This window comes from Maylandia zebra, linkage group LG16 (genome assembly GCF_041146795.1).
Source record: "Maylandia zebra isolate NMK-2024a linkage group LG16, Mzebra_GT3a, whole genome shotgun sequence".
NCBI classification, from domain to species: domain Eukaryota; kingdom Metazoa; phylum Chordata; class Actinopteri; order Cichliformes; family Cichlidae; genus Maylandia; species Maylandia zebra.
In genome coordinates, this window is record NC_135182.1 from 36,282,743 (window position 1) to 36,299,861 (window position 17,119).

Sequence of the window (17,119 nt, forward strand, 5' to 3'; positions counted from 1 at the left end):
TCCAAGATAAAATGATTTATTCGGATCCTGTAGCTGCCAAGTGTCACACAGACGATCTCTGATGGGAAAAAGAAATCTGTGAGTCGCAGTAAACTGCACTCGGACAGTAACGTGAACATAACCATCGATAACATGTGACCAGAAGCCACAGCGAGAGTCAGAGTGGCGTCTGAAAGAGGAAACGGCACCACAGTCTGCAATCTGCTATCAGAGCTGCTATCACTGTTTATGGGAACATTACTGGAGCTTGTAGTTGGAGTGACTTACAGCCAAATGGTGCTTTATCAGAATGCGGTGCCCGAGTATCCACTGATGGACTGAACATCCTGCAGACACTGATCGAGTCTCACCAAAGCTTTTTGTTCTCCCTGCGGGGCGCGATGGAGTTTCTGCTCCTGATCTTTCTCTGTAAGTGAGATCGTCGCTTTTCTCATTTTGGTTTGTGCCAGTGTATTTTAATAAACCTTTGAAAGTTATTATTATTTTCCAAATAACAGCTGCAAAGAGCGTGGAAGAGAAAGAATATAAGTCATCATTGTTTAAAATGGCCTTTTTTAAATTAACATTTTGGGTTATAGTTCGTTATCTATAATTCAGTGTAGTAGCTGTAACTGACGGACTATAATCTTAAGTAATGGTTGTAAACCCAGGCAAAACAATCATAAACAGATTTAATCAGAAACCCTGCAGTGAAATCAGACAGCAGGTATGTAACAGGTAACAGGTTACGCCTCACTGAAACAGTGAGTCAGGCTATTCACAAACACCTGACGTGTGATACAAACTCACACACAACAACACTCAAACACCAAAATAAGGGACTTTAGTTAAAAGACAGAGAAATGAGGTTTCAGACTAAACAAAATAACTATATTAAATAAATGTCCGTGTCAGTTCCTTTGCAAACACATAATAATCACAATCACTTAAGGAAAGACTGTCTCAGTATCTCAGACAGCAGAATACTCTCACACTGTTTTACTGCAACCACAAAGCAAAGGATGAGAAGCGACAGCGACCAAACTCCCACAGAGGAAGTCAACATCTGGGCTGGTCTGTGCTCACCCAGGAAAAAACCTCCCCTGGCCCTGTAGTCCAGGGAGCACACTCAGTCCATTCACTCAATGACGCTTTTAAACTCATTTCAACTTTTCATGACTTACAACATCAGCACACGTTACCATAGTAACACACAGCTACAGGTGGTACCTGTGCTAACACTGCTAGCCACTAACATGCTGTTATTAGTAATACAATAATACACTGACAGAAACAGTTTGAAACAAATGCATTTGAAATAATTAATCTCAAAGTATTCATCACCTTCAAACCGAGCTCTGAATTCACCAACAGGAATGTATTCTTCAGTACTCTTACAGTTCTCACCTGCTCGTTTGCTGTACATCTGTTGGGTTTCTCTCCACATCTCGCGTAGTTGCTCTCTGCGAGGTCAACTTCACACCCCGCCCCACAATTCCCTGGTTGGTGCAAAATTGAACAACAACCAATACCAGTGAACAAACTTCAGACTGACAGTCTGCTGCTCAGCCAGGATGGCAGCAGACTGCACGTCAGCGAACATTTTAGACTGTTCTCTCATTCTTTCAGTCACTTGTGGTCTGGGCGACATTTCAATAAACAGGAAAAGACTGGAAAAGCTTAAATGTACAAAGTCAGTTTCCATCATGTTAGCAGTGAACATTAAAGGCCTTTTCGACTCTGCTTGAGCCTCATGGGGTCAGGTGAACTTTGACCTGTGCCTGTTTTTGATGAATGCGCTGAATTTGCTCGTTTGGAATGAATGAATCGTTTTGTCTTTCGTCACAGTTCTCCTTGCACCTCTGCTGCTGCCAGCCTGGTGCCAAACCATCAATGGAAGCATTGGAGAGACGCTCCTTTGGCCGTGCATGCACAAACTTACTAAGAGGTTTGTCCGTGAGCAAACTTACATCTACTGGCAGGGGATGGACGGCAGCAGCAACCCCACTGTGGCCCACGTCTATGTGAAGGGAGAAGAAGACTTTCTTTATCAAAGCTCATCCTTTCAGAACAGGACTGCAATCTTCCTTTCTCAATTAGAGGATGGAAATTTCTCTCTCCTGATTAGAAACCTGATGCTGGACCACGATGGGACCTTCATTGAAGTTGTTTTTATTTCAGATGACTCAAAGGAGAATATCTGTCAGAAGACCCTGCATGTAGCAGGTCTGTATACTTCTCTCTGCAAAACAAAAGCTGATTAACATTCCTGTTTTCCTCCTCAGCACAACCAGCTAAAGTAAAATCTTAGATACTCTTGTTCAGGTTTGGACCTCTGTAGAAAAATCTGTGTGAGTTTCTAAAAATAACAACATGAAAAAATAATAAGTTAGAGCTAAAAACTAAAGTGTAATCTGATCTCTAGACTCACTGATATCCTTCTTCCTCACCATCAATTTGGACTCACACAGGTGTAAAATTCCAGGTGGAGGCAGGTGGGGTGAACAGTGCACGCTGCATCATGTTACATTATGTTGAAATCATAAATTGACCCACAAATAATCGAAAAGGTAGAAAATTGACCAGAAATGAAGAGAATGACATGTCTTATACTCTGTTTCCTGTGAAAGGACCAGACCGGGTTTGGATGCTTGGATGTTTTTGTGAACTACAGACGTCTGTGGGACCTCAGCCTGTGACGACCCACAGAAGCCGTTAACTCCTGTGGGTCATCACAGGCTGATAAATTAATCACATGCTCAAACACATTTGTACAGTCCAAAACATCCTGCTAAACTGCTTGTGACTTGTTTCCAGCGGTCTTCCAGGAACCAAACATTGAGCTAAGCCAGGCCTCAGCAACCTGCAGCACGGCGGGGGGCTATCCTGAACCTGAGGTGACGTGGCTCTCCACAGACGACCAGGGGAATGAAACCATCCTGGAGCCACTGGAAGTAAAGACTGATAATAACACCAGGAATGGAACATTCAGCGTCTTCAGCAAAGCCAACATCAGCGGATTAAAAACTGTAACGTGCAGAATTTGTAATCCCACCTCGGGCGAATGTCAGACAACAACTAAAGACGTCTCACCTGCCGGGACTTTTATTACAGGTACTTAAAAGCCAGTAATATCTCACTGTTAAAGTCACAAGGACCACGAAACACCAGCTCAGGTCACAGAGTGTAACTGCCAAACTTTATTTATTCTTATTGTACATTTTTATTAGATATAATAAACTTTACATTCATGTTAGATCTGATCTAATACCAGCTTGTGTAATGATGGAACCAGGGGTGTCCAACTCCAGGCCTCGAGGGCCGGTGTCCTGCAGGTTTTAGACGTGTCCAACGCAGCTGATTCAAATGGCTAAATGACCTCCTCAACATGTCGAGAAGTTCTCCAGAGGCCTGGTGAAGAACTACTCATGTGATTGAGGTGTGTCGACCCAGGGTGAGATCTAAAACCTGCAGGACACCGGCCCTCGAGGCCTGGAGTTGGACACCTCTGATGTAGACTCACTAACAATAACACCGATGTTCTCCTGTAGGGCATCAGGATAATCTGATCAAATGTTTCTAGAAGGCTCAGTCATCTTTGTTTCTTCTGCTGTGTCCTCGGAGCAGAACAAGCCTCTGCACACCGACAGACGTGATCAGTAAAACTAACACCACGCTCTTTTTATTGTGTTTTTTTAAAGGTGGCATCGCTGTCATCGTCATCATTACCGTCATCGTGGGGATTATCAGCATCGCTCTTTGTGTGTTCTGTCAATGTGAGTGATGATTGATATAAATGCTTCTGTGCTGAGTCAGTATTGTCTGAGTTACAGCCGAGTACAAAGACAGAAAACAGGAGTCACATCTGCAGGTTTCACTACGTTCTTAAAAAGCTTTTAGCTTTTAGCTTTTAGCTTCTGTGTTTTAGGTGAACGTTTGCAGTCTGTCCGTACTCTGCTGCTCAGATCACTCAGATCATCCTGTCTGCAGCGCTGACGGTGTAACAGTCACCCAAGAGCAAGGCACCAGGAATCAGAGGCAGTATTTTAACCCTTTAACATCCACCAGGGTAGTGGTGCTTCATCTAGGGTGGGGGTTATTCAGCTTCCACCTCTTTTTACTGAACCTTTGCCTGTGTGCAGCAGGTTTCACAGAAAAACGTCTGATGTCCAGAATGGACGAGGCTTTAGTTGAAAAGTAAGATCCTCTAGTTTCTACAAGTCACATGTGGTTAAAACTAAACCCGGCTGTCGACAGCTTAGCTGTGACCTGCTGAGAGGTGGACTGGAGTTGTTTCCTTGGATTAGACAGAGGGGCAAGTCCAGGAAAGAGTCTGAGAGTTCATACATGAAGAACCTAAATGCTAATACACAAGCAGCCATTTCAACAAGTTTGCAGGTCCTGAAAAGAAAAAGACACTTTTTCAAAGCTCTGTGTCCACAGCTTGAGTCAGCACAGTTAAGATTGGTTACTAGCTGTTATGAGCTGGTACTAGCTATTCACAGTGCAGCAACTAAAGCTAATTTGACAGTAGGGAGCAGGGACACAGGCAGAGTGCACCAGTTCAATCCAGTTTTATTTGTATTGCATCACAAAAGCAGTTGCCTCAGAGCAGCTGCTGGAGTACCTGAGAGATTCTGGGAGAGAGAAGATGTGGAAGTTAGACGCACCTGTTCAGGTCCAACAGTCTGTCACACAAAGTGTTAGGAAACAGTAAAAGTGTTTGTGAGCCTGAATGTGACACTGGTTGAGAGAACTTTTCTACCTTCTGCTTTCAGACACAATCAAATTCTCCCATAAACACAGTTTGTTGGATGTTTAGGAAAATGTTGGTCTTCAGTGTTCAAATCTCTTCTTTCCTGTTAATGAAAAACTTTCTTTTGTTGAAGTAAATGGAAGAAGAACCTCCACAGGATGAAGGTCTTTCTGTTTGACTGTGGACGTTAGAGGAACTCACATTTTTGGACACGAACACCAACGTGAACGCGGATGCTGGAGCCTTATTTTTTTATTTATCGTCTCTTATTGACAGTATGACATCTTAATGAACACTGACAGGTCCGGCTCCACATTGAGCAGGATGCCGGGTCCTTCTGAATCAGCTGACTCTCTTTTTACCATAACTTTAGAGGAGTTATAAGAGAAGCCACGCAACACTTTACTTCATGCTATAAAATTTTAAAGTGGCAGATTGCAGCCGACTTGTTTTCTGTCAGGAGTCGTTGGGAGAATGGAGCAGGAAGCATTATCAGGAGGAGGAAGGACCGTCCACCGTGCGCTCGGCTGTTTGTTTGGACTGAAACAGGAAGTGATCGGGTTTTGGAAGCGGTCTGCTGGGACTGAGTAATAAAGACTGGACTGCGCAGTGACCAACATCCATGTTATGACTGTTTCTGCAGGACACGTCCTTTTCTAAAGTCCACCCTTTACCCAGAGTTTATGACTGACATCTTCTTATTACAGCCAGAAGAAGGTCGGCCCGTCTAATGCTGTGCTTCCCGTATTAGTCATTAGCAGTGTTGGACAAGTTACTTTGAAAAAATAATTAATTATAGTTACTAGTTACTTCTTCAAAAAAGTAACTGACTTAGTAACTGAGTTACCAGATTCTAAAAGTAATCAATTACTTGAAAAGTAACTATTGTGTTACTTTAAAAAACAGTTTAACGCTCTGGGGTCCAGGGTATTAATGTCCATTTTTGACTACTTTTGATGTTTCCTCCACATTTCACTTTAAAAACTGTTTATTTGTCTTGTTTGGTCTCATTGTTTTCAGCACAACCTCACGTGTCTGAATCTACAGTCATGTTTTAATTTTGACTGTATTAACACAATTGATCTAAAATCAGATAAAAAACATCAAATCAGAGTAGAAGAAGTTATATTTTTACTGTAACAACCACAAACATGTTTAATGAATCATATTTCATAACTTTAAATGCAAATATAAATTGTCAATTTTAATTTATATGCACAAGTTTTGCGAACAACAAAGTTATTTGCATCAATTTACCTTTTACCCTTTTTTAATAACCATTTCAAACTGTTTACAGAACAATCAGCTGTTCTTCAATAAGATGCCACAAATTATTTGTGCCACTCCAAATATTTCTGTCCACTATAAAGGAAACATCACAGCCTGATACCTGCAGGTCTGACAGCAGCAGGTGCGTCACTCCTGTTTCTACCTGGAGACAGCAGCCGCCTCATTGTTCTGACACACAACACAAAACTATCCACAACACACTAACTACACAAGACAACACATTAACTACACAAGACAACACACTAACTACACAAGACAACACATTAACTACACAAGACAGCACATTAACTACACAAGACAACACATTAACTACACAAGACAGCACACTAACTACACAAGACAACACATTAACTACACAAGACAGCACATTAACTACACAAGACAACACATTAACTACACAAGACAACACATTAACTACACAAGACAACACATTAACTACACAAGACAACACACTAACTACACAAGACAACACATTAACTACACAAGACAACACATTAACTACACAAGACAGCACATTAACTACACAAGACAACACATTAACTACACAAGACAACACATTAACTACACAAGACAACACACTAACTACACAAGACAACACATTAACTACACAAGACAACACATTAACTACACAAGACAGCACATTAACTACACAAGACAACACATTAACTACACAAGACAACACATTAACTACACAAGACAACACATTAACTACACAAGACAACACATTAACTACACAAGACAACATATTAACTACACAAGACAACACATTAACTACACAAGACAACACATTAACTACACACTGCAAACACGCTAAACGTCACAAATCTCTCTCTCTCTTGCCGTCACTCCTAAATCTTCCCCCTCTTCCTAAACAACCAAACGTCATGTTGCCATATCATTTTTTGATTGGTCGACATGGTGCATTTTTCCACCAACACCAAAGGGCTGTTTTTTGTTGTGGTTTTTTTTGCTCATAAGCAGAGAGGTCTCGCTGCTGTCCTTAGACAGTAAACGTGACGAAACTATTGAGAAAAAACAGCGCGTATATCTTGTTTATCATGACTCTGGTTTTACTGGCCTATCAGCACAATTTATAAACTGGTATATATCACCTTGTTGCTTTGTCTTGAAGTGGTCATGTGATTGTCTTACCACGACTACTTTATTCTTCCTCAGTCAACCAGCAGCACTCGTGCGATTGTTTTGTCCCCTGAGCTCCAGGTGTTGTGCCAAAAAGTGGTCGTCGGCCAGAAAGTGATCACCGCCCGCGGGAGCGCAGCTGCTTAAAGCTGCAGCGCCCAGATTACTTACAGCTACTTCCTGCAACTGATACAAGATGCGGTAAACTGAACACAGCTTCAACCGCCTGTTTGTTGAAAAATAGTAACGGACCGCATTTTCTTGTTAGTAACTGTAACGGTGTTGTAACGATAGGGATAGTAATTAGTTAGATACGTCGTTACTAAAAAAGTAACGCCGTTACTTGTAACGCTGTTATTCCCATCACTGGTCATTTACAGGTATTTTTCTGTACTTCTTAACTATTGCAGTGCATTGTGGGAGCAAGAACCCCAAAAGGAGGGCAAAATAAGAGCAAGAGCAGACATTAGACTTTTTTAAGGCTTCATTTAGGTTTTAGACTCTGGAGTTGGAGAAGCTGCCTTCACATTTCTGTGGTAAATATTAAACTTTTAGATTTTTTTTTATTAAGATAATGTTTTTCAAAACACTCAGTGATTTTGTTTAGAAAGAATTGTTAATTTATTTGTTAAATGGTGTCCACTGTATCCAGATAAGTCAGGAATATGTTGCTGACTTACTTTGAAAAGAGTTGTTATTTAGGTTTAACATGACATAAACTTTCCATTTTAGTTAATTATCTTTCGCTATGATACTCGGTTTGGCTTCCAGTGGCTGGAGCAGTTTTCATGAATACCATCTGGTCTTTAAGTCTGAGGTCATTTGCTGTTTCTCCATCCAAACTCCGCTTCTGGTCCCAACATCAAACGATCACTGAGAGTTAAAAACTGTCTAAATTCTTTCATCTTTAATGAAATGATCAGTGTAACAATTAAGTTTAACATCCATGAAAACAGACTTTATGAAGTTTAACGGATTTAGAAGATAGCAGGAAGTTGATATAGCATGATATAGCACAGTGAAGCTGGAGGATGAACGCTAACTTTTTTCCACTCAATAAAAGTTAACATGAGGGTTCCTGATGGTTAGAGACAAATGCAATCGCATGGCAGGATGCTGTAAACTTCAGCCAGGAGAACAACTGAGATAATCCATCCACAATACGAGGTTAGTCATTCATATACTGCTGCATGGGCTGTAGTTACATCGTAAGGGTTTAAAACTGAGCTTTAAAATGAACAGTGGTGGTAAAAACCAAGAGAGGCCGACAGTGATCACTGACTGTTTTTAGGGGCTTGTTCAGATTAAATAGAACAAAATACAAAACATGTTAAAAACACAATAATAAACACACCGTAGGTTGGACCTGGAAGCAGGCTCATCATCACTTAAAGACCAGATAGCAGTGTTGCCAGCTTAGCGAGTTTGTCGCTATATTTAGTGAGTTTCAGACCCCCTTAGCCACTTTTTTCTAAGAAGCGACTAACAACAAATCTGGTGACTTTTTCTGGTGTTATTGGAGACTTATGATGACACATATCGCTCTTACTCTCAACAAGCAACAGGTGCTGCCACAGGTGCAGGTGGGCAACAGGTGGGCACCTCGCCCGTGCCAAAGCGCTCACAGGCAGCGGGTAGTCCTCACGGAATGACTGAAGTAATGTTGTTAAGTCCTTAAAGTCATATTCTTTTATTGTCATGACTGTATTTGAAGCTATTTTTGTATGATACCTGATTTATATGGAATATGGCTGAAGTAAACTAAAGCCTAAAATACTTAGTCAGTCATTTGTTTAATAGTAATTTAACATTATATAATTCACATATAAAACTATGAATTGTAATTTTAAATGGTTTAAAAGCAGGTAGAATAGCATATGTAGGCAAGTATACTTCTCCTTTTATCAAGAAGCAAAGACAAAAAGGGGAACAAAAGAAACAGGACAGGGTTCGGTGGTTGAATCATCCGTCCCCACCAATGCCACAACCAAATCTACGCCCTTGGAGGAGTTGGCAACACTGCCGGATATTTAGTTGTCTGCTTCTCTCTGGGCTTTGCACAGCTCTGACTGCTAGCTAGCTAACTAGCTAAAGTCAGCCATGTAGATAATAATAATGGATTGCATTTATATAGCCCTTTTCAAGGCACCCAAATGCCACTATTCATTCACTCTCACATTCATACACTGGTGGAGGCAGCTATGGTTGTAGCCACAGCTGTCCTGGGGCAGACTGCCATATCGCGCCATCGGCCCCTCTGGCCAACACCAGTAGGCGGTAGGTGAAGTGTCTTGCCCAGGGACACAATGACCTGGACAGAGAGCCCGGGGATCGAACCGGTGACCTTCCGGTTACAGATACGCTTCTCAACCCCCTGAGCCACGGTCGCCCCATAACTGGGAAAAGTGAAAACTTCATGGTTCTACTGATGTATAGAGAGGAAGAAATAATTTTAGGACTATAAAAACTTCCATAATAATACTTATGCTCCACGGTTGCCTTTACTGTACACTTTAAAGGGTTTCAGGAAAAGTTACACAAACTCTCGTTTTAGCCTCAGACTATCCTGGCTCGTGCTAGCAAATGCTAATGTTAGCCTCTGATTTAGGCTGCTAAAGTACAGACTTTTAGCTAGCTGACCAGGATAGACTAATTTGGTGGTTAACAGACTGAAGTCCAACTTTTGTTGAAAATTTACCCACATGGAAAAGATAAATATAACTCTTATAAAGTTTGTATCTGTCTTGTGTGAAACTTGTATGAAAAGCATACAAGAGTGAAAACAGATATAAGATCCCTTGAAAAATTATATAAATGAAACTTGTGTGTTTTGGATACTAAAACAATAAATGAAAGTAATGAGAAAGTGGCCACTTTCATGAGTAAATCATGTAAGTTTTTACTGTTTCTTTTCCATGTGGGTTATGTAGTGCTGAGCATGTCATTTCTGGTATTGTGGGATATTTTTGTGACCTTGTTGAGCTAATGTGGTTAAATCATAACTATATCTTGATTGAAGCATAATATAAGCACTGTGCTGGTGTGCAGGGCTGTGATATGCCTTATGGGGATGCTGCTAAAATATATAATTGTCTATATCACACTTTTAGCCTAATAATGAGCAGAGATATTTGCATGTCTTCCTTCAGATCCTTAGAGATTATTTGAGAAGTGGATCATCAGCTTTTACTAAATGAAACACCTTTTACCTGTAAGCCTGGTTTAGTAACCTGTCCTAATAAATTTGTGTTGTATTTCTTATAAGGGGCAAAGTGGTGTCAGCCCTGTGCTGAGAGGGCTGTGCTCATCCATCCGCCCTGTTCTAACAAAGACACGTTTCAGGAACACCTGTAGTTCCCTTTTATTCATATAGCATCAGTGAACAAACACACGTGTTACTGTAAGGTGAAGACCCCACAGAGTTAATGCAGGACAAACGTTCACTCCGATTCATTGATGAAGTGAATGCAGGACTACATGTGTGTCCTTCTCATGAGTGGACACACATGGATGTGAACCACGCGTGTTTGGCTGAGCCAAACAACCGCAGCAGTGATTCGAACCTAAAGTACTCTGGATACTGTTACTGTACAAATACTATTACATGTTTGTTGGTCAGGTGTCCTGTAGGAAGAAAACACGTGAATGTGCATGAACGCGTTTACATGAGGACAAAGTGACTTCAAGGGAAATACAAATCTTCACATTTTGATGTCTGTCAGTTATTTTGTTCATGAACCGGCTGTTTAGTCGTTCTAGGATGAGATGGATGCTGTCATCATATTTTAGGATAGTTTTTAAGGTGAAGAGAGTAAAAGAATATTTCACTTTAAACGTGCCGATGTTGTTGTGGACTAAGCTCAGATAATTATAGGTTGTAACTGCATAGTATGGTTAAGGATATAAACATTAAGTCTAAGCTCTTCCTCTCCTGTCCGTCTTTCTGATCTGTCTCCATCTCTGAGTGAACGTAGCTCTCACCTTTAGCTTTAGCACACACTGTGAGACACACTGTGAGACAAACTGTGTGTTTGCTGATGTTTGTTGAGCCGATAGAAACGTTGGAGAAACATCCTTGATGCTCTTTCCTCTTCTGTAGAAACTAGAAGCTGACGACATACGTACGCCCGCTTTAACCCAGAGTATAAACACTATAAATGATACCGTTGAACCAAAAGTAATGAGTCTGTTTTGAAAAGTCAAGGAGTAGAAAGTAGTGTTAACATATAGGCAGTAAAAAGTTGTCAGAAAATACTGAAGTCCAGATGCCTTCTACGTAAGTACAGTAACAAGATCCTTCAGTTTATCTTCACAGAGGGAGAAATGTTAAAGCTCAGAAATCTGTTTCAAGCAAGAATTACAAATACTGAGCATAACGAGGTACAGCCCATCATGTGAAGCTCTAACTTTAATAATGCCACAGAGATGAAGCTGGTCTTTAGGGTCTTGGTCTCACTCTGAATCTTAATGCAGGCTTCATCTGTGGTCATCCTGCCTCGATGGCAGGAGAGCTGACCTCAGAGCTGTGCTTCTCCTGAGCTTTCTCTTTGGCTGTCTGCGCCTGAATGGAAGGACAACGTTCCTGCATTGAGGTACAGCAGAGCAGCAGTGTTTGTTTTAACACACGTATCCCCGACAAAGTCCTGCCAGTACTGGTCAGCCCGTGTGCAGCGCCACCTTCCTGTACAGCACTAGCACACACCTCCATTCTCTGCTAGCAAAGCACCGTTGGAAAGATAAGCAGCTGACGGCTCAGGGCTGTCTGGCCTCCGTTGTCTCTGTTGGTGATCTAGAGCAAAAGAAAAATGTGTCAGTCACAAACCAGGACAGCAGGGGGCGCTCGCCAACTTTTGTTCAGTGTTAATGATGCTGCTGTGACACTAAGAGCACTCTGGCTAACGTGTGCGCAACATTTTTTGTAATAAATTAAAATTTTGATGTTTACATATTAATATCAGCTGTCCATAATTATTGTTCGACACAAAATCAGATAATTGTATCTGCTAAAACTGTAAAAGAACAACATTCAGAAGCTTACTTACATTTCTTGTAGCCAAAGGCTGCGAGTACTATCAGTACTACAAGTACGATGGCTACTATAAATACTCCAATCCCAGCCGTTTCAGCCACAGGCAGACCTTCACCTGTAAATAAGCAGATTATGTTGCATTTGTGGGTGATGCACAAAGTTATTGTGACTGCATGGATCATGAATGTAGTGGAAATGTAGTATAAATGTAAAGTCATAAATAGTAGCTTCAGTTTATTTGGTGTGTAAGTAAGTTAGCTGTGATGTGACAGTAATGGACAACAAATAAAACTGCAGCTGATCAGCAGCTCTGCTCATTTCAGCAATGCAAGTTGTCAGCTGGATGCTGATTAATGGTGATGTAACCCTCTGTGTACCTGCAGGCAGGGCTGCAGTTGCTCCCACAGTCTTGTTAGAAGTTGGGTTGTAAACGTTGCAGGTCACCGTCTTTGACCCCGTGATGTTGGCTGTGCTGATGACGCTGTAGGTGCCGTCTTCCTCCTTGTGGATCTGCAGGGTCAGAACATCAGGTGGTTCCAGTGCACGTTCATGTCCTTCGTGGTCGGTGGAAATCCATGCCAGTTCAGGTTCAGGAAAGCCCCCCTGTGTTATGCAAGTTGCTGTCATCTTCTTTTGGTTGATCTCGATGTTTGGCTCCTTAAAATTAGCTGTAAATATTGTAAATATGTATTAATGACATATATAAGATAACAAGTTTGATGTGCTGTAAAATGACGCAGATACCAACCTGCTACATGAACCATGGTTTGGCAGAGTTTGTCCTTGATTTCTCTTGCGTGGTTGAAAACGACTTTAAGGGACTTCAGGTTGTCTTCATGCATCAGCGGATCGATGATAAGGGACAAGTTTCCAGATCGTAACTGATCAGGAAAGATTTTGGTTCTGTTTTCAAATGGCAAGCTTTGATGTTCCAAATCCTCCTTTCCATTCCTGTAATAGTGGAGCATTTCAGTATTGTTTTGGTTCTGCCAATAAATGCTGACTTTCTGTGGATCAAACTGTTTGCTGAGTGTGCACTGCCAGAGTAATGGCTCTCCTCTGGTTCCATTAGTTTCAGAGGAAGCTGCCACCAGTGGGAACCCATAGAGAGCTGCAACGAAACAGACAAAGGTTCAGTCAGAACGAACAAAACAAAACAAATTTCCCACGTGTGGGACTAATAAAGGTTATCTTATCTTATCTTATCTTAAACCATAACCGCCATTCATCATAGTCGCTCCTTTGGCAGTCTGAAATCATGCAACCTGTCAGCCGTCCAACTATTAATGAAAATTATAACAAAGTTTTCAAAACAAACGTGGTAATAGTGGGACAATACATAGGCAACAAGGCGCTAACGATGTGGAAACAATACGTTAATTTCTAAAGCACCAACCCAGTAAGACACTGTATGACCAGCGAGCTCAGATGAGTTCTGTTGACATTTTGTAACTGGATAAAAACCAGAAACTGAAGGTAATAATGTATGCACAAATACTTATCAGGCAACACCAGTTAGTAATGGTGCACTAATGTATGTGTAACAACACAGGGGCGTAATTTCCAATAATCAGACCCAGCCAATACCCCCCCCCAATAAAATTATGAATTATCTTGCATGAGTAGGCTATTGAATTTATTTACTCATTTCAGTTATTATAATCAAAATAGTTGCATGTTTAATCATCCGGGAATTTACCCAGATTTATTTATTTATTTATTTAGACAGACATCTTACCCCCCACCCAATGCTCAGCACAAAGTTACACCCATGTACAACACGACAAACCTGTTCATAACATGGTAACAGCCATGAATAATAGCTTTCATTTAACAATTTGGTGGAAAGATTCAGAAATCATAGTATAATGAACAGCAGTACACGAGAACTGCAGTATATCAGTAACGTGTTTTATGATTATTTCATTTTCATGATTTTATTAACTCTAACAAACGTAATAGATCACAGTGTGAGCAGTTTGTCACATTCAATAAATTTCATTGAACAAAAAATGAATGAATGTTTGTTTGATTGGTTAACTGTATCTTTAAGAAGCAGGCGCCGCGCTTTAATACATCTTACTTCCCACTATCACACAGCATAGTGCTGTGGAAACGTCAAAGCTTCCTCTCGTACTGACACACAGAACAACCAACCAAACAAAGTTATAATTTAATCATTTAATAATAAATAAATAATTATTAATAACCACGTTTTTTTAAAGCTACAGCCTGTTAGCAGCAGCTAGCTCCAGGCCACTGAAAGGTCACAAGCAGAATGGCTGAATCATCACCTCACTGCTTCACGCTGACGGATTTATGAAAGTAAAAGTGCAATAAAGTCAAAATCAGACCTACCGAAGAAGAAATAAAAGCTTTTCTTCTCCATCGTGAACGAAAACCCACTGGTTTGTCTCAACACGGCTGCCTGCCTGGCCACACCTGATGCCTACGATTTTTCTGCCACTGCGTTTACATCACGCTTGCTCCGCCCTCTCAGGGCGGGCCTGATGCAAAACTTCGACTGCTGGGATTTTGTGGTCAGACACCATCTCCAGCTACGAGACAGATGTCGACTCTGATCTGCTTCATTTCTCTTTCATTAAACCTGTCAGCGCTCTGAAAGAGGTGTAGGTGTTGTTATAAGGCTGTTATTAACCCGTAATTACATTTGTCAGATTTCACCAACAGATTATTTTTTTCACTTGAAAATGTCAAAGAATACTTTAGATCTTTAAGGTTCAATAACTAAATCACTGAAAAAGCAGCTTAGGTGTGTGTGTGTGTGTGTGTGTGTGTGTGTGTGTGTGTGTGTGTGTGTGTGTGTGTGTGTGTGTTGGGGTGCCAGGTTGGTGGTAATGCTCCCTCTGTGGGTTTCCTGTCAACGTTTTGTTGCTCTATTACTGCCTGACTTGAAGTTCTTTCTTTTGTAAATAAAAACCTGAGAGACAAAACTCTGGATTAATAAAAGTTTGCTGTTCCTCCAACCGTCTGTAGTACAAGCTGTTAAAGAGCAAGAACAAGAAGGACTCTGCCTACCTGCTGCAGTAAGTCTGTCCTCTTTGATGGGTAAAGCTGACGTAGCTCCTCGAATATTTTCTGTTGTTCTTAAATTCAAGTTTACATGAACTGCACGAGTTAATCACACAGTGTAGAAACTGCTGTGCTTCTGTTTCAGTCGCTCCCTATAAGAGGAAGTGTTGCAGCCACTCCTTCATGCAAACAATGTGAACAGACTGGTACGTCAACTTTGTGTGTTTAATTTAAAAAAGAAAAGGTGCCTTATTCTCTGCATGTTTAAGTCAGTCTGAGGTGACTTGTTTGCCTTGCAGCAGTTTGAAGGCTTCTGTCTCTAGAATGAGAAGACGGGTTCAGCACGGGTTGGGGAGGGGGGCACCGTGTCATCAGACTGAACCAAAGCCAGGGTCTAACTGGTTAACTGGACTGTGGTTGGTCAGTGTTGCTTGGTGATGGAGCAGAGAAATTAAAACTGAGCTCAGTGTGGAAAACGATGCTTTAAGGAGTTCGTGAACTCAGAGCGAGGGGGAATTCAGATATTACAGTGAGGGAAAAATTCACTTCCTCCTGCTAAATTTGTAAGTTTGTTCACTTCCAAAGAAACGAACAGTCTCTAATTTTAGTGTATGTTTTATTTGAATAAGACAAAATAACATGACAGCTCTTTGGTCTTTCCCGAGGGACTGTACTGGGTCCTGGTGTTGTTGTTGTTGATGTGTGGCTGGCAGCTGCAAGGCTGCAGCCAAGTGCGTTGGAGTGTACAGCAACTGGAAATAAAGACATGTATTCTGAATGTGTTACAATGTGGTTGGGTCCAACATGCATCTACAGTGGTGCTGATAGCCAGGAGTGTGGCGTGGTGGAACCAACACGGGGCCAGCCAGTGGGACCAGCTGCAGGACCGGTCTAAGCACCGGATGCAGCTAATAGAAAGTCTGTCAGCTCCCCATGGAAGTGGCCGGTCTCTACAGTGAGGCCTGCATCGACACTGCCCACCTGTGCACCCATACCCACTCCTCCAGTGGGAGCAGGTAGTGGCCGGCAGGTTCCTGTTCCCCAGAGGAGGGCGGCTGTGGTCGGGTCCGTCATGCTTCTGTACAGCCTTCCTGAAAGCTTTCTGACAATAATAGGAGGCAAAAAGAGTTCTGACAGTCTTTTCTTCTGGATCAGGTCATTTTGCTGTGTGTGTGTTTGTGCATGTGTGTGTGTCTGTGTGTTAAAGTGTGCAGTGAGTGAGTTTGTGTCTGTAAGCATTTACAATGAAGAAAAACGTATCAGCGTTATGAAGTTTGCCCTGTGCTTTGATGCTGCTGAAAACAAACGTTATGATCAGGGATGTCAAACATTAGGTTCGGGGCCAGAGTTGGTCCGACAAAGACTCCGATCTGTCCCGCTGGACGGATTTGGGAAATATGATGCTGGACAAAGAGTTTTGTACTTGCATATCAAACAAATCTTACATCTCTTCTAATAATAATGATAATAATAATAATACAATTTATTTAATAAATCACCTTTCAAAACACTCAAGGACACTGTACACAATCAATAACAACAACAAACATAACAATTTACAAAATAATAAGGATAAAACGTTGAGCAAATAAATGAAAGTAGCAGGATGGAAAATGCATGTGGAATAGACTAATGTGAACAGGTGAGTTTTGAGTCTGGACTTAAAAAGAGGGAGGGAAGTGATGTTTCTTATCTCAGAAGGAAGAGAGTTCCAAAGACGGGGGGCAGAGCAGCAGAAAGCCCTGCGCCCCACGGTGGCTAGCTGGGGGGAAGGGATGGTGATCTGAACCAGGTCAATGAGGTATAAAGGCGAGATATGGATAGCCTTGAATGACATCGGTGGTGTCAGACTGAACAACAGTGTTAGCCGCCCTGGGCAGACCGGCTAAAAC

The 17,119-nt window shown here is 41.5% G+C and overlaps 2 protein-coding genes across 3 annotated transcripts; one reads left to right on the forward strand and one right to left on the reverse strand.

The window, feature by feature from the left end:
• Window positions 1-262: 262 nt before the first annotated feature.
• LOC143413104 (ICOS ligand-like) lies at window positions 263-6,199 on the forward strand. The gene is made up of 5 exons (XM_076875396.1): window positions 263-408; window positions 1,828-2,205; window positions 2,797-3,093; window positions 3,681-3,755; window positions 4,869-6,199. Exons 1-5 carry the CDS (start codon window positions 381-383, stop codon window positions 4,895-4,897), a joined length of 807 nt encoding a protein of 268 aa, XP_076731511.1. The 5' UTR covers window positions 263-380; the 3' UTR covers window positions 4,898-6,199.
• A 4,302-nt stretch (window positions 6,200-10,501) lies between these two features.
• Window positions 10,502-15,372, reverse strand: LOC101483623 (ICOS ligand). 2 transcript variants are annotated; one of them, XM_004566068.2, is made up of 5 exons: window positions 15,234-15,372; window positions 12,943-13,305; window positions 12,572-12,862; window positions 12,208-12,309; window positions 10,502-11,954 (listed from the first exon to the last, which is right to left on the reverse strand). In XM_004566068.2, the coding sequence occupies exons 2-5, from the start codon at window positions 13,160-13,162 to the stop codon at window positions 11,857-11,859; spliced, it is 711 nt and encodes a 236-aa protein (XP_004566125.2). In that variant the 5' UTR covers window positions 13,163-13,305; window positions 15,234-15,372; the 3' UTR covers window positions 10,502-11,856. The 2 variants fall into 2 exon arrangements, with proteins under 2 accessions (XP_004566125.2, XP_004566124.2); XM_004566067.2 differs by lacking the exon at window positions 15,234-15,372 and adding an exon at window positions 14,553-14,961.
• Between the last annotated feature and the right edge of the window lie 1,747 nt (window positions 15,373-17,119).

Excerpts from the sequence above, each read along its gene's own strand:
- LOC143413104 (XM_076875396.1), top strand. The coding sequence starts at position 381 with ATGGAGTTTCTGCTCCTGATCTTTCTCT. Across the intron at positions 3,094-3,680 it reads TGCCGGGACTTTTATTACAG|GTGGCATCGCTGTCATCGTC; the intron begins GTACTTAAAAGC and ends GTTTTTTTAAAG. Across the intron at positions 3,756-4,868 it reads TCTTTGTGTGTTCTGTCAAT|TAAATGGAAGAAGAACCTCC; the intron begins GTGAGTGATGAT and ends CTTTTGTTGAAG.
- LOC101483623 (XM_004566067.2), bottom strand. The coding sequence starts at position 14,583 with ATGGAGAAGAAAAGCTTTTATTTCTTCTTCG. Across the intron at positions 13,306-14,552 it reads AAGCTTTTATTTCTTCTTCG|CTCTCTATGGGTTCCCACTG; the intron begins GTAGGTCTGATT and ends GTTTCGTTGCAG. Across the intron at positions 12,863-12,942 it reads AACCATGGTTCATGTAGCAG|CTAATTTTAAGGAGCCAAAC; the intron begins GTTGGTATCTGC and ends CAATATTTACAG.